We start from the raw sequence: 21,673 nt of genomic DNA, 5'->3' as shown, positions 1-21,673 counted from the left end.
TTTTCCTCCCCAAAATGTTGTTTACTTGGAGCGTTACTTAGCCTCCTTCCGGACAAGCTAGTATGACATGTTTCGTCCCAATAGATTCCCCCTTTTTCTAGTTTCATATGATATATGTACCTTCACTCTAGCTCTAAAACTGAACCTGCTACAGCCTCTGAAGGACAGAAATGTTGGTCTGGATCGCGGGTCTCAGAGGGTTAATTGAATCGTTGCGATCAGTAAATTTGCTCCCGGAGGCAATGTAAATTCGCACACACAAATGGTAAGCCATTTGACCTTTCAGGGAACGGAGAGCCAGAGAGTCAGCAAGCTATCAAAGCGGTGGTAAAAAGACACCTTTTGAATATACTGCTTGACTGCTATTGTCCTGCAAAACAGCGAGCTAAGTAGCTCGCTAGCTGACTCTGAGAGCTTTAATAAATCTCTATATTGAATGAAATAATGTTCAATCCTGAAAAAAATAACATCGGGAACTGAAACAGCCAAGAACAGAAAAAATACAAAGAAATTCTGAGAGCTTTTGTGAGTGACTAGTGCCAACAGCTAGAGTGTAAGTGATTATCTTGCCAGTAACAGTAATTCACCAACCTGCGAAGACACACGGATGAATTTCGACCACTACTGACCACCACTTTCTGGTGTGACAATGCTGCTTTTTCAATGATTTTAATTGCTTGGATTAATATTCTTTCTAGCTAAGTGCAATGTGATAAGGTGATATTGACACTCATGCTCATCATACCTCTTTCCTCCTCCAGTTATGGGGAACTTCTCCGCTGAGGAGCAGAGAAAGACGGTGACTCAGGGCCGAGCCGCCGTCATCAGCCAGCCTCCCCTCGCCTCTTTCCCCCGACCCCTGGTCACATGGTTCAAAGACGGACACAAGATAATCCCCAACAACCAAATGTAGGTGTCTCTTTCATTCCCTCTCTCTCTCTCTGTCTGACTTATACAGACACAGTGGTACAAAATACCGTTTGAGATAAAATTTTAATTTTACAGTTCTTATCCCTCAGTGGTATATTAATTAGCATGCCGTAGAAGCACAAAACCTATTTTTAATCCTTGCACACCAATTGTTATGAATAATAAGCCATTTAGGTAACCCTTTTCATTAGACATCTGTACAAAAGAGTTAGGACATTATCAAGAGAAGATAAAATGGATTTTTCAGTGAATCAAATCGTTTCCTCTTGTCTAATCTACAAGGTTATTAAGTAATTTTAGGTGCACGGGCGATGCTCTTTTTTATTAATTGCACAGCAGAGACACAAGGGTCCCTGGGTGTGTTGTGTAAGCTGTATTTCACAGTGTTTTGTTTAATGCTGTTGTCTGGCTCCTTTTGAAATGCCTGTAATTTGCATATTATTCCGTAGCCGCTACAGCTATCCTGTCAGTGTCGTTATTTTGAAAAATGTTCATATAGTGTATTAATGGTGTAATTATTCAGACAGAGCAGGGACGTGTAGGTTTGTTGTGAAAGGTTTTTCAGAGTAATGTGCTATAGATTGAGGCGGTATCTTAAATTATTTTAGAATATCTGTTTGAATCTACTCATCAGTGAAAGTAGGTGTTGAGATACAGACCTTCAGTGATTTTATTAGGCAGCTCTCGCACTCCGAGATAACTAACTCCCCATTAAGAGCACCAACGGCTCCCCTGTGTGTTATTGAATAAAATTGTCAGTGGCCTTGCTGTTCACTTAAATGGCCAGACAGCAACTTTTTCATTCCTTTTATGACAGTCACCACCTCAAAAGTGCTTTTGAGAAAGCTTTGTGGAGGCAGGTTACATTAGCAGTTTTTTTATTTTATTATTTTTTCATCATTTTTGTCGCTGGTTCACCCCAAGTTTGGCTTTGCTTTTTAATTTGAATGGACATGGAAAATGGCTCTCCTGTTAACTTAATGGGGCTTTATTGAGTGTGGCAATGAGGATGGCCTGTATTGAAAGTGTTTACTGACAGAGCTACAGTGTCCTCGCACCTTACAAATACACCACAAATAAGAGCGGTTCTACCACTACCACTGGCAAGTAAAAACAAAACAGGAATAAATAAATATATGACTGATATAAAAGCTCCTAATGCTGCAAATGTGCACCTATCAGTTGATTTAATGGCCACTTAACCACATCGATGTAGGATTGACAGCAAGGTATAAAGAGCAGTATAAAGACTCCTCTTTTTCTCCACAAACTTCATTTAAATCCTTTTATAACATTCTCAATTGGTCAGTAATAAGTTCAAGTGCAAGTCCAGCCTCACAGAGCCGCTACAGAAGCTGTACACTCAGATCCTCGGAAAGAACTATTTCCTAAGACGTGTTGTTCGACCATGTTGGAAGGCAAAAGTGTACTGGCGACACTTGGAGGTGGTGTAAAAATCCAGCCGCCATAGAGAGAAGTGAGACACTGTAATCCTTTAAAGGTAGATTATTTGTTTATTTATTTATATATCATTCTGTAGCTTTTACAGTGGTGTTCTTTGTGTATTCAAATCCGAACATTCACATTTTGGTCAAAGTACGTATGTTATAGTGTCAAAATGCTATTTTCTTCTGTCAATATGCCTTCTAAAAACCTTTTTGCATGTGACCTGACATAGGTGTCTGCATGATGACGCTGCTACATATACAGTGCATATACATCCTTATAGTCAGTGTATTAACATTACTTACAGTAACTTAGATGGCGGTCGGCACGCTCCCAGTTTGGAAAAGCAGACAGGAGCACTGGCACGGAAGCTAAGCAATGCACTGCTGTGGGCGCCACGTTAATTTGGATCCGAAAGTCACACAATGACACAAACAACTGATGACCGACCGATGAAGCGGTAGACCAGCAACTCCCGTGATCTGAGAGATAAAATGACTGTTTTTGTGAATGGAGTATGATCTGGTGGCTGTGAAGAGAGCAAAATAACGACTAAAGTTCCCCGTTGAAAAGGGGCTGTCTGTTGGCGAGGGAAAGCAGTGAACATATTCTAAATATAGCGTACTCTTAAACTTCTGCTCCCGTCGACAGCAGCTTTACCTCGCCGTCAGACAGCCCGTTCCAACGAGGAATTCAAGTAGTTATATCATCTCTCTTCAAATCCACCAGACTACATTAAAAAAGATCTGAATTAACCCTTTCAGTTATTTCCAAATTTAGCACAGCTAACATTGACTCAGCTAGTGCTAGCGTTCACATTATTCATAACCTTATTGATTAGCTTACTTTGGTAACATATGCTGAGCTATGTCACTACTTGCTAACGGCTGAGTGGGCGAATAGAATACAGATGGACCCGCCCTTTAAATACGGGGATAATGGGGCACTCTTTCAGAAAGTCTTTCCTGGAGTAAATGTGTATATATATATATATATTGTTATTATTCATAGTTTACCAAAGCCTGTAGATTCATGTTCACTTTGAGCACAAAGAACAAACTACCACAAAATATCTGTGTTTTCCAGGACCACTTCCTTTAAATTGGCTATACAAGGTTAATAAAAAAAACAGCATCGTTATGTTTGGCGGAAGAGCTCTGCTCTGGAAGATCCCCATCCACAACCAGTTGCGAAAATAACTGAAGCCATTAAATAGAAAAAGCACAATATGAAGATAATGAAGGTTGAGTTGAAGCTGGGGTGGCTGCAGAGATTGCAGAGTAAGCGCTGATGTAACGGTTGCAGCAGTAGGTAAGCAGAGCATTTAAAACACAATCTGATTTGACAGTGAGCAATTGGCTGTCACAGTTTGGCAGGTGCAGTCAGCTGAGAGGTTTGGCCTAATGATCACGACACACAGATGACGCTGTGGCCTGTGTTGGAGCCAGTATATGGAGTTAATGTAGCTACATTTCTCTTCGCCCTTTATCTTAATTAAGTTGAAAAAAACTGTTAAACATCCTGCCTAAAAAAAATGCCCAGTCCATGCATTTTATTATCAAGATAAGCCATTAAATTCATGGTTTTCCTCAGCTATTTCCTGCTGAATACCTGACTGCCTCCACTAAAGTCCTAAGAAATTAACACATATCTATGAAATACAATGTTAGTGACATTCTGGGAATAAAAAACGAGGTGCCGTTTCACACAGCAACGGCCTTACACTTAATATGTTTTATTTAGACCATATACCACTTTTATGCAGAGAGACGGAGAGACATGTCACTTCCAATAATTTGATATAAATCATTTGCCCATATCAATTAACTCTATCGAGTGTCCAGGACAACCTTTCCCCTCCTCGAATAGATCAGAGAGAGAAACAGAGAGAGATTCAAGTCAGTATTTCACACATTTCTTCACAGCTTCTTTCCACCTTCCACGCCGTCCTTCAGACCTGTAAATTAATACGGAATAAAATTTCACTCTGACAGTCTACAGTCTGACTCTAAGCGTTCTTGCTTAAACCTTTAACACTAGCTCAGGTTTGCTAACTTGCTGCTGCAACACATTAGTTAGCCACACATTAGCAAGCTGGTCTTACATGATAATAGTGAACTCTTTAGAGTTATTCATGCAGTGGCTCTGATGTCTGCAGGTCCTGAATTTACAAATATTAAGTGTCTTAAACTGTCTTAAAGGAATACTTCACCCACAAAATCACTATTTGTATATCAATTACTCACCCGGTGTTACCTTGAATTCTTGAAGAAAACTTATATATATAATAAGGATCTTATGGTTTCACAATGGGGGACACCGTGTCACTAATTCATAGTATTACATTACATCATCATTACAAACACAAGGCAAACAGCTGTTGAAATTAAAGGTTATTATCATTAAATTACAACTATGGCCAGTTAGCCACAGTGAGCCATATTGGTATAGGAAATATATGACACGTCATGAGAATACTATGAATTAAGTTAAACTGAATCGAATCGGAGCCGAATCGTATCGTATCAAAGTAGTATTATATCAAAGTGTATCGAATCATTACACGGTTAACTGTATAGTTTTTGTATCGTATCGCAGACCATGTATCGAGATTTTATCGAATTGTTTTGAGAAGGAAAGATGCACACCCCTTTTTGATGGTGAACAAAGATTAGAAAAACTGAGAAAAATCTAGATGAATTGAAGTAAATGGGAGCAAAACTACATCAAAACATCCGATTACAAACACTCACACAACTTCTATCGTATGCTCACTACTTCCTTAACACATGCAACTTTGCTAAAACAGTCTAACAGGAGACTGCACAAGCGTGAGACTGTTTATACAAAGTGTTTTAAATAGTAAGGTTTTAACGAAAATGCATGTGTTTGGGAAGTAGTGAGCGCACGACTGGATAAATGAGACTTGGATTATACTGCACGAGTTGCGTGAGAGTTTGTAAACGGATGTTTTGATATAGTTTTGCTGTTGTTAAACGTGACGCCCATTTATTTCAATTCATCAAGACTTTTCTCCGTTTTGTGATTCTCTGTTCACCTTTAATTCATCTTTAATTCAAGGTAACATGTGGTGAGTAATTGATATATAAATGCTCATTTTGGGGATGAAGTATTCCTTTGAGTGTTAATTAATTACCTTATATTCAACATCAGCATTTCATCTGATACATGCTGAAAAGGGAAAACAGAGTCTGATCTTCACTGATTATACGCACCACTAAAATCAACCAGTAACTTTTTTTTTTTTCAGGATTTTGTTGTAATTTTAGAATCTTTTGTGGTTGTTCAGTTGTTGAGTATTTTAGTTTTTAATGTTCTTTTAGTTAACCTAGAGTCTCTGGGGCAGATAAACCCACACCCTAAGTAGTAGCACATTAATGATTGCTTGATTAATCGTTAGCAAAAGATCCAACCAAATAGTTCTAAATGTAAACTATATAGCAGTTCTAACCCAAGTCTGAAATATATTCACTACATGACAAAATGACATTTTGAAGCAGTTGCTATTATTTGATTTCAATGTCATATTATTCTGTGTAACGTCTACGCAGGACACACAAGTATAAAGTTGACAGAGACTAAAAGAGTCTCCCCGTCGACTGATCAGATGTGATGTATTTATTGCTATCACGGCGCCGGGTGCTCACGGGGGGGGGGGGGGTACGGTGATGTTTGCTGTCTGTTTGGGCCAACAAGACCTGATTGGTGTGCAACTTTGAGGCAGAGAGTTTGTCTAAGATTCAAGTCTTTCGCACCAGTACCTGTATCCATGGCAACAAGATAAAAATGACAGCTGGTTCTGCCACTTGCAGTGTCTGGTTATTATGGTAATATATTTTGTGATACAGAAGTAGTTTGAATGATATTGTTAGATAGATAAAACATTTCACCCTCATCATTTTATATATATTTTTGAACCATGTTTGTCTGCTCTTCACAGATCACACACACCTGTAATATGACTAGAAGAAGTTAATCTAACTACATAATTTTCAAGTATTAATATAATCTGGATAACAACCTCTAGCTCTGCATTGTGAGATGAAATGTTCTGATTCGCCTGCGCCCCCCCCCCACACACACACACTGTGATGAAGATTCATGCATAACACTTCCTTTGAACCCTCATAGAAAAGATTAATTTGCACCTTTCTTCACAGCTTCCCTCTTGTCTCTACAAGACATGTCTTCCTCTCCCTCCCCCCCCCCTCTCACCTCGCCGCTCCATCTCTCACTCCCACTTTTCTGCCTCTAAATTATTCTTTATATGGCTTTGTTCTCTCCGTTGGCTCTCCCTCTCTTCACTCTCTGTCTCTTTTACGGTCATTATCATGCTACAGGATATACTGTTACAGAAGCCATAAACTTCTGTTCCTGAATAAACTGCTTAACTGCTGCACACAAACACACACACACACACACACACACACACACACACACACACACACACAATCTGTCTCTCCAGACCAATCTCGGTTGCGTCTACCTGGCTCAAACGTCTCTGTGTGCGCTCGTGCGTGTCAAAGTGAGCGCACTGAATATTTGCACGGTTCTGCCTGTGTAACAGTGTGTGTAAAGCCGTGTGTGAAGCCATGTGTGTACGCGTTTGTGTTTGCGAGCGAGGTTACGCTGGCTGATCCTGCGGTCCGGTGAGACGGGGCCAGATGGTGCCTGGCGGTTGGCTGTCTTCGTGGTGACCGAGCTGATGATGTTGTTTATGAAGTTTATTGATCCGATATGCATCGCTCCCAGAGTCCCCAGCCCCATTTCGCTGTCTGTCTTTCTACTTCTCCCACCGCTCTCAATTTATGTGCCTGCCCCTAACCCCTCTCTGCATATCCAACACACACACAAACCTCATTCCCTCTGTGTGTGTATGCTTCCCCCTACACATCACGTCCGCACACACACATCCTGTCTGAACAGTCCCAAACTCCCCAGCCCTCAAAATACTGGCCAGCAAAGAACTTACAAGCTGTCACTTCCCACACACTCTGCTCTAATCTAATGGAGCTCACACTCCCTGCCGCCTCTCTCCTCCCTCCCCGCAAAATGTCTTTTTTTCCCTTCATCCTCCCATTTTCACACGGGCTCTGGACTTCAGACATAATTGAGTGTGTTTTCTTCTTTAATTTAGCTGTCCAGCAGCATTCAAAACAACTCGGGGACAGCGCTGCCACCTCAGCAGCCGCCGTCGCCGCTGATATATATTTTAGCTGTGACCTGCGGCCCAGGTCGGGAAGAGCGTGCTGCTGTTTTTAATTAGCTCTGAGGCCTGTGGCAGATGGACGTGAAATGATTCTCATAGCCAGCAGCTTCAAGAGGACAGTCAGACAGGAGGAGGAGAATTAGAACTCCTCTTTCTTCTTCCATCAGGGACGCAGGAAGCCCAGATTGATCAAATAAAGGCAGTGATCTATGCAGACGCATGGCAGCGCAGACAGCGAATATTTCACTTTCTTGTTGCTGGGGAGTCGAGTGGAGAGGAGAGCGCTGATGTCACATGTGGTCAATGTCAGGACTGGGCCTTATGGGAAATATTTCTCCTCGTTGAACCTGGCCTAAACAGCCATATGCTGTGGAGGTGTGAATGTGTGTGTGTGTGTGTGTGTGTCTCGGCATTCATTCATTTTAATTTGTCAAACACCACTTTAACAGAGGGAGCGATTCATTATTTTGCCGCTTTCCATCTCACACACACACAGCGGAGGTCTGAACAGAAGGAACTTTCTCGCTGTCTGAACTTTGCGAGCAGATGTTTTGTGTGTTTGTGTCTACGAGCGTGTGCACATACGCATGTGTGTGTGTGTTTGTGTGTGTGCGTGAGTGACTGCATTAGACAGGGAGAAAAAGAAAGAGCATCATTCGAGGGAAGACTCAAAGGATGTGTAGGCTTAGATCGCACCACATGTTGAAAATACAACCGGCCATTTGAAGGTCTTCCATCCACAACGGCAGCGCTGCAGTTCATAATGACTCAGTTTCCCACGGCAGCCAAAGGGGAGGATCAAAGTGACAGAGAGAGAGAGGTAGAAGAAGAAAAAAAGTTACAGGAAATGAATATGGAGTAAAGAGTTTAATCCATTGTGTCTGGAACTTAATCTCTGGAGCCACCAGGAGCTTAGATACTGTATGTGACTTTCTTCTCAATGATTTAGTTACTTTTGGGATTTAAAAAAACCCATCCCAGACATGTAGGATTTGAAGACATATGGCTGCACTAAGAAGAGCCATGTGTCAAAGTTTTCTCTACTTACTCATGCATTGTATTCTACAATCCTGTATGTCTTTGTTAAGGATTTCACTTTTATTGCATAAACTGACTCACATACTGAGTACGGTTTTGAATCTTACCGACATTGATGTTTACATGAAACATTTAGAAACTTGCCTTACTCGCCTGTGAATATTTCACATCAAAACTATTCACACTGGCAGCGATGCAAATTTGTGATAGCTGCAGCACTTTTTTCAATAAACAGTTTGAATAGATTCATGCCAGCAGAGGCCAAAACCGGGATCCTATTGACCCAGAGCAGCGTCTGGCCGTCTGTCTGAGGTAAATTACTGTACAGGCTAAACTACTGTGAGCTATTTTAGTTTCCTCTTACCAAAATGCAAAATGAGTGAATTTGCTTCTGGTATACAGTTACGCAATGAATATATCTAGGGCTTTATTGTTAAGGTTGAAAGGAGTAATAAAGTTTGCCGTCTTGGTTCGGACTACGGAGCCTGTGTGTTGTTGTACACTATAGTGTACATATTGAATATGTCCGTTCCACACAACGTGATTGGTTGATGCCTTTAGTCGCGGTGCGAAAGCTCAGAAAAATCGACCTTGTTCGACCTTTTGTGCTGAGTAATATTTGCTTTATGTGTGAAAGTAATCATGACAAAAGCAGCATTTCGAAAAATATATATAGGCCCAATTCAAATCCTGTCCCGACACCCTCCCGCTCCGTGATGGAGTGAACTCCGTTTGTAGTCACACTCACAGCTGAATGAAGCACCCTTCTTTAAGGTGTAGGGTATAAATATAGCAGCAAGCTTTGGGACACACTTCCCTCTCACTGGCAAGGAAACTATAAATAAATATCAGAATCAGAAATACTTTATTGATCCTTGGGGCGAAACTTAGGTTACATTTTGCACCCATTCTAGAATATATACAGTATATATAGTATATATATATATATATATATATATATATAGCCTAAAGAAATTGTAATAAAATATAAATAAGAAATATGTATAACAGTGTAAATAATATAATAATGCTGAAAAATAAGTGTGTAGTGATATAAATAAATAAGAATCTTTGTTTAAACGACTGTATAAATAAATTCAGTGTTAATGCCAGAGTAAACCAGATTATTGCACAGCTGAATCTTTGCACTAAATTAATGTAGGCTACTGCTAAGTCAGTGTTGCGCAGTTGAAGATATAATAAATTATGGGGTTATAGCTGTTGATAGGGGTAAAAAATATTACATATTTTGTTTATGTATATATATATGTATATACAACACACTAGACTAGACAAGGGTATATTTGATCGATGTAGACACGCTGTTGGAGGGTTTTATAACCCACTTCCACTCCCCGCTAATTGGTTTGGGATGGCACTTAATATGGCGGACTCTCCACGCGAATGCTCAAACGATGTGGAAGTGGGTAGGGAGAGGGTGTAGGGGCTGATTTGGAATTGGGCCTTAGATCTGCAAAAATTCATTGCACTGAAAAAAACGCCCCCGGTGTGTAAAGGCCTTAACAGTATCCAGGTTTCTGTTCGTCTACTTCACCCTGTATAGGGTCATCAGCTCCAATGTGAAAGGAGAAAGTTGAGTACAAATCAAATCAAAGTTTCTCCAGACATTTACAGCACATTTACAAAACTCATTTCACACCAAAGCACTGAAAAATTGCTGCCACAGTAGCTAGGCAATTTACTCAATAAGTAGACCAAACTTATCAGTCTGACTTGCATGTATGTCTTGATTTGCTGTGTAATTTCTGTCTCTATTTGAAGCCTGGGCATTAATACCATGTATTAGATGGACACCTTTCTAGAAAATATTAGATTCATTGAAAGAGTTTGGACTGGTTTTTCCTTTGGGACTTATGTTGCTGTCCTCATAATAACCCAGGTCTTTTAATTTACAGCTCAAATATGACTTGTCATTAGTAATTGCAGTCGTGATTTTGAAATGGTACAATGGGAAATATCTACTGTACTTAAGCCAAAAACGCTACCTGACCATAATTTGTGTTAAAGCTAATTGCCTCTTTATTACTAATGGCAGTGAATGACGTTGGCTAAAAGATACACCACTGTGATGTGATATGAAAATTTGCATTTAACAGTAGATTTCTACATTGATTAATTTTAGAGAAGGAAATAAAAGACAGGACATAAAGCAACAGGACTTCTTCCTTTTTTTTGATGCCTGCCTGAACTTGATGTTTTCCAATTTACCTCCCTTCCCCTTTGCCTTTTACTCTCCTCTTTTTTTCCTTCCCTCTTTCCATCCCTTTCCATAATTGAATTGCTCCTTTGGTCGCCTAATGTGGCGGCAAATAACAGAATGAAAATTCTCTACAGTAAACTCTTCCATTTCCACTTCAATATCTTACCTCTCTCTTCATTTCAACGGAAATGTTGTTGCTCTGTCTCTCTCTTGTTTGCTTCTTGTTCTCACCTGCTCTCTCTCACTTTGTCCTTCTCTCTTGTCAGGTAGTATTAGCGGTTGTTGATCCCAGTTCAAAGGGAAAATGGTAATCCTGGTATTCCTCCGCTTTCGACCTTCAGCTCACCTTAGGTCTTTAAAGGGAAGTGATGAATAGATTTCACATGTTTAGATTGTAGCACAGCTGTGGAAATTGATGTATCTTGGTGTTGTTTCTATGAATTTTTGGGTTGTTAAGCCAGGTGCCGTTGAAAATAATTATTAACTAGTGGAATTAATTGGCAGCAAAGTCTGAAGTTTATACACTCAAGTCAGAGACACTTGTGACAAGGAATTTATAGCAAAGTGGTTATAGATTTGGCAGAAAAGATTCTATTCTCAAATGATCTGAACAGCAGTGACGATTCTGCTGGGCAAACTGATCCCCACATATAAATACCAAACACTAAGGAGGAGGAGGTTGGGGTGGTGGAGGAAGCTGCAGCAGCACATGGCATTGGCATTAAGGTATCAGCTGACTAACATTGAGGAGGTTATAACGGCTGCGCTGTACACTTGATGTACACTGTACACTTGATTATGAGTCGAGGTTACTTGTCAAGTGGCGGCCAATCAGCTGATGAATGAGCCAGAGTGATTGTGAAGAGTGAATGAAGCAGTTGATGCCAATTAGCTAATGCAAGCGCAACTTCAGTGCTCTGCCTGAACTAATGCTGCGCTGCGTTCCATTAGTTTTAAGTTAGGTCATGTTCAGACAGACAGCAGCAGTGTATGAAAAAACGCAGCCCTTCATTAATTTCAATGGGATCACTCTGATACAGAGGGCTCTAGCAAAAAAAAAATAACAACACAGCGTTATCCCAGTGGTCAACCTCCGGGTCTGAAAAGTGAAGCCAATGCGAAAGTGCCTTCAACTTGCATTCTATCTAATAGCCAGCAGGGGGCGACTCCTCTGGTTGCAAAAAGAAGTCTGATTGTATAGAAGTCAATGAGAAAATGAGCCTACTTCTCACTTGATTTATTACCTCAGTAAACATTGTAAACATGAGTTTATGGTCTCAATCGCTAGTTTCAAGTCTTCTTCAATACAGCATGATGTTCATTTAGTAAATTATGGTCCCATTTAGAGTCAAATAGACCATAAAGCAGGGGATGCTTTAGGGCGTGGCTACCTTGTGATTGACAGGTCGCTACCACAGCATTGTCCAGTCTGGGAGTTGTCTGTGTTTTCGTCTTACAACTTTAACCTTTTCACAGTGTGTTTTCGGTTCATGAAAGTTCATTGTAAAATTTTTGGTTGACTAAAAATGTCATATTCAGCATTCAGGTGTACTTAGCCCTACCCTCTCATGTCACTTCTGGTTGCAAAAAAAAAACAAGATGACGACGGCCAAAAACCGAGATGGCGGCGGTCAAAATGACGAACTCGAGGCTTCAAAACGGCACTCCACATGACTACTACATCCACTTCTTAAATACAGTCTATTGGTCGTCCGTAAACGCACGTTCCTGGTAGATTACTTTGTAGTTGGGTCACTATATTTCTTCTTTTTTGGAGCTCATTCAAGGATGTGTTACTCAAACTGGACATCCTGGATCGTATTCCATCATCTCACTGGTACCCGAAGCAACCATGAACCAGCCCATTGGATTATTTTAATGCAGGGCTGTTCAATCTGAATGCCCACTTGGTTAATTTTTTATTTGATCTTTTAGCTTCTTTCCCCACATTTCTGTTCAAATGTCTTGTCAGTTGCTAATTCCCTTTTTGCTGACCTAGCTGTGGGAAGTGCGCAGAAAATGTGCCCCTTTAGGAGTCACGGGACGTTTCTTTTCACCTCACAGCAGACACGTTTCTCCAGTTGTGTGTGTGGAGGTTAATTTGTTAAAACCCCGACTGGTCTGTGTGTGTTGTTGTGTGTTTACATACGGCGTATCTGTGCATACATGAATAATGTATTCACTTGAGATTACTAATCATCTCCCTACATTTTTAATCAACCGTGTAAATAATTGGAGAAAAGATTGTCTAACCTCAGATTTAGAACAACTTCACTGCCTCCCTCTTTACAATTTATGTCTCATTCTCTTTATGTCTAATTTAGGTCTAATGTCTCTGCTCATATATTTTATCTGCTTGCAAAAGACTGGCTTTTGCTAAAAATTTGGCCAGAGGCGACTTATTCTACCACCACACTATTATTCATGAATTTTGCAGTAAAGAAATCAGATGACTTGTTTAATTTTTAATGTTATCACTGTACGGCATGGGGAGTGAGAGAGCGACACATGTGGCAAAGGGAGACAGCGAACAAGGGGTTGCTTTAATTGCATTGCATTTTCTGGTAATATTATTCATTGTCAAGGTGGAGTGGGATAGAATTGCATTATGAAGACAGCACTTTAGGGCCTGCTGTCGGACTATGAATATTCATTGCTTATCCTGCCAAAAGCAATTTGTTGTAGCTTTGTTTTAAAACTGTTGATGTGGTTTCCAAGTCTGTAGGCTATAAGTAGACCCACACGTATGCCACAAGGTAAAAACACTGTGTTTTTAACAAATTACATTTTCTTTCCTATCTCGGTGCAGAATTGGCTGGATATTTTAGAGTTGATAGCGCTATTATTTTCAGTCTCGCAGTCAGATAGTATGTTGTTTGCTGAGATAACAGCCTCCATGTCTGGCGGATACATCAGGTGAATTTGAGACTCCTCTCATCCGTCCTTAACTCGTGTGTGTCCTTTCCTTGTGACTATGTTCTAAATTTGCTGCCTTCTTCCAGTCACATTACTCAGACAACTAAGGTAAAAAAGAAAACTTTTTAAGAGTTGAAAGTAGAAAAGACATTAACTCTGAGGCTGTACTTAATGACTCTCCCAAATGACAAAAGGCTTACTCTGCTTCACACACTCAAGAGAAGGGAGGGAGACAAGCAGCAGGAGAGGGAGGAGGAGGAGGAACAAAAAGCTCCCTAAACTGCAGGAGTGCGACACAGATGATTGCATCACAGTTGCAAAATGTTACTCTTAACTACCATGATTATTCCTTTAACATATTGAATTATCCTCGACTAATAGCTGTTTGTGTTCCTGTAGCAGTAAACGAATACTTTATATGCTGTAACAAGTCCTGTTAGGCCATCGTTTACATTCACTAAGGCCCCTGGCCCTGGTATTAAAGTGCCATCTGTATCTGGATATTTTGATAAGCCAAAACATATGCTAATGCAAGGTGTAAACACACGCGGCACACATTATCATAGAAGTGTGACTGAATTCACAATAGCTCGTGTTTTGATCTCAGGCAGAGTCATCTAACAGTCATGACTCACTCTCAAGTTTGCCGTGCACTCAGCTTCACGGAGGCACTCTGGTACTGTAGCATTCACAGCAGCTGCTGTGGGAAAAACTACCTGCCTGTCATTTCTTTTGCCTCCTGTAAGAGACAACCTGTTCTGCGTTAAATGAAAAGTAAACACAGGCTAACCTTTATCATGTCAAATGTCCCTGTACTCATCAAGTTTGTTTTTGACCATGCTATAAGTGTTACTCAGGGCAGGGCCGGCTTAAGGCATAGGCCATATAGGCGGTCGCCTAGGGGGCCATCTTCTGGGGGCGCTGGTCATCCTGTAAAAAAAAAAAATTAAATAAATTAAATAATTTTCCCCAAAAAATGTCAGTGGGCGCCCTTCCTCATTTTCTGTATTCAGGTAATGAACACATAAAGAAAGAAAGAAAGAAATACGCTCCTCCAAATCAAAATTTTGCCAAAGGCTTTTGTTCGGTCATTAGTGTATAATCACCTGAAACTAAGAATCGTTGTGATTTCGTTAGCTTAGAATGAGCCCTTCATATCTACATAGAGAGCGGGTCCGCGTCACGGAGTCTGCCATGTTGCTCTGCCATGTTTCTACAGTAGCCCAGAACGGACAAACCAAACACTGACTCTAGCAAGAGCCTTTTGCATTTTTTTTTTTTGCGTCTGAAGGCCACCGTATTGTTCTCCGACACACTTGTGAAACTTGTGTAACGTGGTATTATGGTAAGGATGGCCTCTTAGCAAGGCAAACTGCGTTATCGCGGTTTTTCACTCAGCGACTTACGTCACCGCAGTCTTGGAAAGGGAGGAGTGAGCTGAGGGGTACTCAGTTGGTTGCAATCTGCAACCACACCACTAGATGCCGCAAAATCCTACACACTGTACCTTTAAATGCAGAGGTCGAATTTCACCACATTGTGTGGTGTATGATTGTATGTAACTATAACTAAAAAGTTTAAGGTTTTTTTTTACCTACTCAAGTGCTTTGAAAAGTCTATCCAAAGACAACATCTAGTCCCAGTGCAGACAAGAACGCATACAGATAGCTGTTAATAAGCATGAGCTGCGATTTCATTTCATTGACACCAGGTGTAAATTGAGCTCATTTACTCTTTGATTCTTATGTGTTTGTAAGTTCCCACGTGTGTTTAGGCCTGCAGGATCTGGGTTTAGTGATTCTCTGTTAATCTATTTCTGTCTGCCAGAGAGCAGCTGCTTCTGTCTGAACTGATCACTCAAACAGACAGACAGACAGAAAACAGAGAGTGTGTGTGACTGTGTGTGTTTGTGTGTGTGTGTGTCCACTCTCCAGCCTGTGTAGCTCGTGCTGATGATGATTAATTCTATGGATATGTATCTTCGAAAGGTGCAGTGTCTTTTGTCTTTATGTCTGACCCAATACTTTCCCTCTTCATCTCCTTTTCCTCTACGCTTGTGACTTCCTGCTTATATCTTATATCATCTCAGGAATCATTATCCCCCTATTACAGTCTGAACCAACACACTCCCACCTGCCAGCTCGTGTGTGTGCATGCGTGAGCGTGTCCTCTGTCTAAAGTCGTTAAATATTCTAAAGACAGAGACCTCTTTTAATTATCCACTAATCACACTTTTAATTACCTGCCACACACACATCCATCATTGACCAGACTGTACACACACCAACACACGCACACGTACACTCACACTCACATCCGTCTTTGGGAAGAGTTCTTAACCTATCGACAAAACGGAGAGAGGGAAAGCAAAGGGGGGGATGAGTATGAGAGAGTGAGAGACTACACAGTGCAGTGAGGAAGGGTTGATAGACACTCTTAGAGGCTGCAGGTGAAGGAAAGAAGACACCACGAAACAAATGAATAAGCAAATACAGGAAAACACACTTTCCCTCAAGAGATTACGTTTGTTCGCCATCCTCCACACTGCAGACATATCTTTGTATTTCCTAAGCTAAACATCCCCAGGATAGCCAGAGAAAAACAACAAAATGCTGATTGACTGGTTAATATCAGAGCCACAAGATGACACCCTCAAGATCAGAGAGCTGGATCAATAAGCAGAAGGTCACAAGTTTCTTTTCTCTCACAGACAAATAAAGGCAAAGTTTTAGCACTTCCTGCTCTCGGGAAATTACTCTCTCGCTTTCTGTGCTCTAACCTCTCTGCTCGTGTATTCACGTGGGAGTTTTGTGTTTATGACTTAGGGGGCTTGTGTCAAGAAATAAATGCGTTCGCAGTGCTTAAGGTGGTGACCAGATGTCCTCGTTTTTTTAGTTCAAACACTTGGCTATCCATCCTTATTGAAGAAAACACTCAGCATTCAGTGCTAGGTCACGCTACAGTATTCATCATTATCACCCTAGCTCACCAGATAATTACATTTTTACCACATCCAAAACACGTCATGTACAAAAAATACATTCGTCGGTACACATGCTGTAATGCACACACACAAACAGGCTCATACACATTGTTTACACTCACGTAGGGCCTGTAATTTCATGCTGCTACAGAACCAGCATCCACAATGACATTTACGTCAGCTGTCCATTTTGCACTTGTGCCTCTCGGGCAATTTTCTGGCTCTGAATAAAAACCTGCTTTCACCAAAGTGGGTGGAGTCGCAGCTGATGTTGTGTTTATGCCGAGCAGTTGGCACACTGCAATTGTGGCACCTTTTTAGCATGAAATTGAGCCTGCATTTCCGCCTGTTATTACAAAAGCAAGACCAAAGAGGAATTGTAGTGTCGGTTGGTGGATGGGGCACACATGGATCTCTTGAATATAACAAAAAAAAACTCTCATGTATGCTCTCATTTTTGTCTTTCTCACTTTGATCATTTAGCATGCTTAAATATATATATTCAAATGCACATCAAAAGAGGAGTCTATACTGTGTGATTCTCACGCATACGCACACACACATGCTGGCTTTTATTTAGAGTTTTTTCGATGGATGTTTGTGCCCTGAGTTTGTGCTTGCGAATGTTTGCCCAGTTTCAAATAAACAAACACAGCAGTCTCTGTCACAGTGTATGGCTCTGTAGAAAGAACAGGTCAGTGTGAGTGATGCATTCACTGACAATGTAGCCGCAGGCTTTGTGCACATTAGGAGATCTATGAGGGAGTGTGTGTGCGTGATTATGTTTGTTACAGAATAATGTAGATTAAAATGTTTTCACCTGTAGGCGGAATCCTTTTTTTTTTGGCATTGTATTGATTTCCTATCACCATGGTGACAAGTGTATCAGTTAAAAGCCCTTGTTTTACAGGAGATGCTGTAAGTGTGTGCTTGTGTGGGCGCTGATAATAAAGCAGGAACATTGTGCTTGTTTACTCCATACTATTACTACTGACCTTTAAAGCTACAGGAAGCAATTTGTCTACATTTAAATGGTAATATGTTTTTATAGATCATCAGTCTGACCCTGTGTACACATATTTACACACACTTAATATCTATTGATTACATGTTGTGTGTCAAATGGCTGTACTCAACGGTGACCAGTTGACGCTAGGCCCAGACTTACTGTAGGCAAACATCCATAGTAAACAATGATGTAACAACGCACATCATGAATAAATAATAGTCTTATACAACTTTTTAATAAGGGTTAGGCGATACACTGTAAATTATGAGATCTGGATTTAAATTTTTTTTTTGTTGCAAATTCCACTATTATTCGGAGTATGACAATATTTTGAATTTGATATGGGTCATGTAAACAGCATATTCCCTTTACGTATTACGAATTAGGCCTTATTCCAAATGGGGCATTTTTTTTTTTTACCTTTATTTAACCAGGTAAAACCAATTGAGATGAAATCTCTTTTATGATGGTGTCCTGGCCAAGAAGGCAGCAAAGTTAAACAAATTTTCCGATTCACACGTGTGATTTGCTGATATTCAGGTTTTAGGAACATTCTTTGGACATATATACAGCAAATTCGGAATATGTGTCTCAATTGGAGTTTTTACGGCAGTTTGCGACACATGGCCTCTTGCCTGTTTACGGTCAGGTCTGTGCGTTGTACACAAACCAACTAGCCCACAGTTTGCAAGGCTGGCGTAGAAATGCAAATAAAAATCTCACACTTCTGGTCGGAAGGAGAAACACACCTACTTTTAAACATTATGAAAGACTTTTTGGATATGAAGAGTTTTTGGATATGTGCAAATATTGCAACGGCGACCTTTTCAAGAAGGTGGTTGAAGGACTGAGAGAGGGAGGCTGTGTTGGCACGGTCAAACAATTCAGCCACGGGTGGAAAACTTTGAAAAAAATCCTATTGTGACGCCAACAAGCACGTTAATCGGAGTATGCACGGCTGCATGTAAACAGGAATATTAGTGGAATAGCCATGGAAACAGCTTAGTAGAGATATTATCTTTTTTGGAATAAGGGCAAAAAAACAGTACCTTGATTTCTCAGGAATTTCATTAACCAAATCAGCAAATAAACATCCATTCCCAGCTGGGGATATTATCTAGAAATTGGTTTCTTAATTGAATTCCCAGAAAATGTACCATAATATATGAAACTAGTCCAGGCCAATTAACTAGAGGTTGCCGCTGAACTCAAATGGCTCACTCTTCTCACTGTAACATGAGATAAGCCTTTATACAGTACATACTAGAGCAGTGCTTGTTCGGAGCCCGCATTTTGTGCAATAGCACAAATCGTATTATAAGACCTGCCCACAGTGTTTCGAGCAAAACTGTATGGAACATCAACAATCCAAAAAAGTACCTTTTTCTGGCTTGGTCCAGAGATGTTCTGTACCAAATTTGGTGACGATTGCTCAAAATTTGTAGGAGGAGCAGCAAAAAAAAAATGATTTGGACACAATTTGAAATGGTGAATCATTTTGTTTCTGAGAGTTACGCTTCATAAGTTACAGGTCATAACGTAAAGTTTATTGTTATAGCGACACCATCTGGTCAAATTGCACCACATTTGACACAGCACTCCCTTAGGTTCCCCAGCGATACACCTGCCAAGTGTGAAGTCGATTGGATGAGCGGTTCTCGAGATATGCGAAGGACATACAGAAAGACAGATAGATTCCTCGCTTTATAGTTCGATATAAAGTATAACAGATATCCAACCATGTAACCATGAACATTTAACTCCTACTGTGTATAAGCTCCGACAAGCCATAAAAAAGACTAAGCAAATACTCCTTCACTCCAGGCCGCAGATACCTTCACAGAGAGAATTCAGAGTTGAGAAAGCAGGAGCCACACTCTATTTCAGGTTCAAACAGTCACATGAACCAGAATTAGAAAATGACGGCTTATTTTCAAGTGTGAAGATTACCAGCTCTCTGTTCAGCTGGTCTCTCTTTAGCTGAGCAGCTGCGAGAGACGGTGTTTGAGAGCAAGGTGTGTTTCTCCGGCTGAGAGAAAGACGGTGAGAGAGAGAGAGTGAGACGGAAAGACGAGCGAGAGAAGTCACCGCCAGTTGTGTGGTTAATTGGAAGCAGACATAATTAGTGCTAATTAGGATAATAGCCATTCGTCTAGAGATCCATCCACCTAATGGGACTACAACAGTCACTCAGCTGCACACACACACACACACACACACACACATACAGTCACATTGTTACCATTCATCCAGCTGCCTTGTTAGAACAATGTGGTCTTGTACTGTAGATTTAATGTACGACCTGTTATGACAGATATTTGTACCATGAAATGCAAATGTTCTTCTGCGTGCATTAACGTGAATAAGCGACTGTGTGTGTGCACACGGGTGACAAAGCGACAGACAGACGTAAAGCAGAGGTAGAAAGGAAGTGAGTCATGGAGCTCCTGTAGCTGAACAAACAGCGAGTCTCCCTCCTCTGTTTACTCAGCATCTTGCCTCATCCCTCTCTCCTCTCCTCTCTTCCTGTCTCCACCTCACCCTTGCCCCGCTTTGCTTTCCTTTCCTGTGCCGATGCCTTTCCACTTCTCCCTGCCTGTCCCTCGGGACATGCCAGGGGACATTAAACAAACGTAGTCTGTCCAGCAGCCCTCTGTAACGCTCTCTCTCTCGCATACACACACACACCAATTACTTTTGGACTGCAGGCCGTAGGCTGAGTATGCACATGACTATGCCTGTGTGTGTGTGTGTGTGTGTGTTTTATGGGGGACTTATTGGCAGTGGCAACTGGCCAAGCCGGTGAGCGAGCACAGAAAAGTCTCCCTTTCTGTGTCCGTTTGACCGTTTGAAGGAACTGTAAAGGTGATTGAGGAAGCAAGACTGTGATTTAGGCACTGCGTTAATTACAAGTCACAGAGCCGCAGAGTGTGTAGGGCAGAAGGTAGGGAAATGTTTTCTGAGTCAGTGAAAGGGCTGTTAAAATCTCTCTCAAACACATTAGTGTTCATTACTGTTGTAACCTCTACCATCTCTCTTTTTTTCCCTCTCGTTCACCCTCTCTTTATTGGTCTCATGTGCAGTCACGTATGCAGGCCGTATTTCTCTGAGTGGAAAAATCATTAAGCTTCACCATGCACAACTAAGACATTAACAGAGAATAACTTTAGATTTGGTTTTATAAAGTGTGAACGATTAATAAAGTGTGGACTGAAATGTAATTTTGACATGTGAGAGGGGTGCACACGATATGGCCAAAAGTACGTAGCCCTCGTACTTTTAGTTTGGTTTGGGACCGCGGGGTTGGATGTGCCCAGCGGGTGCCTGTAATGCACATGAGTGTTTCCCTGTTATCATTTTAGTGTAGCCCAAAATGTTTTGGCCTTGATTTAAATACAGATGGACACAATCCAGACCTTCTAAATAATTGATGCACATTTTTAATGCATCAGCAGCCTGCTTCCATTATTGCTTGTCATTTGGTTCAGCTCCAACAGTCTTATTATGGAGACATGGAGTTGTTTAGTGGATGTTTTGTTTTCTCCCTTTTGTTGATTACAAGATAAAAGAGCAGCAGATATGTTATCTTTTAAGTGACATTTTATGTTTTCAGGAATTCTTTTAGAACAAGTTTGGAACAAGAAGCACACTTAATGGGTCTTAGAGCAGGGATGCTAATGGCAGTCCAGTAGTGGCAAGCTGCTGTACCACCCTGCTGAGCAGCAACTTCAACAGTACCAGATGCAGTATGAGGCACATAATACTGTATAATGCCGGGTACACACTACACAAGAATCAAGCCCATTATGGGCCTGATTCCCCCCTCCCGACAATCGTCAGCAAAGCCACGTTTTTGTGATGGTTCTAAAGATTATCTTTTCAGATATTCCTGTGGTGTAA

The 21,673-nt window shown here is 40.9% G+C and overlaps 1 protein-coding gene across 3 annotated transcripts in view; it reads left to right on the top strand.

The window, feature by feature from the left end:
* Positions 1-21,673, top strand: part of LOC119484813 (protein sidekick-1-like) — a 291,651-nt gene that overhangs the window by 112,926 nt on the left and 157,052 nt on the right. For all 3 annotated transcript variants that reach the window (XM_037763916.1, XM_037763915.1, XM_037763914.1), the window contains exon 4: positions 762-909. In XM_037763916.1, the coding sequence (XP_037619844.1) occupies positions 762-909 (148 nt within the window). The remainder of the gene's footprint in view (positions 1-761; positions 910-21,673) is intronic.

This window comes from Sebastes umbrosus, chromosome 3 (assembly GCF_015220745.1).
Source record: "Sebastes umbrosus isolate fSebUmb1 chromosome 3, fSebUmb1.pri, whole genome shotgun sequence".
Classification (NCBI taxonomy): domain Eukaryota; kingdom Metazoa; phylum Chordata; class Actinopteri; order Perciformes; family Sebastidae; genus Sebastes; species Sebastes umbrosus.
The sequence above is the reverse complement of the archived record's forward strand: the minus strand, read 5'-3'. Positions and strand labels throughout refer to the sequence as shown.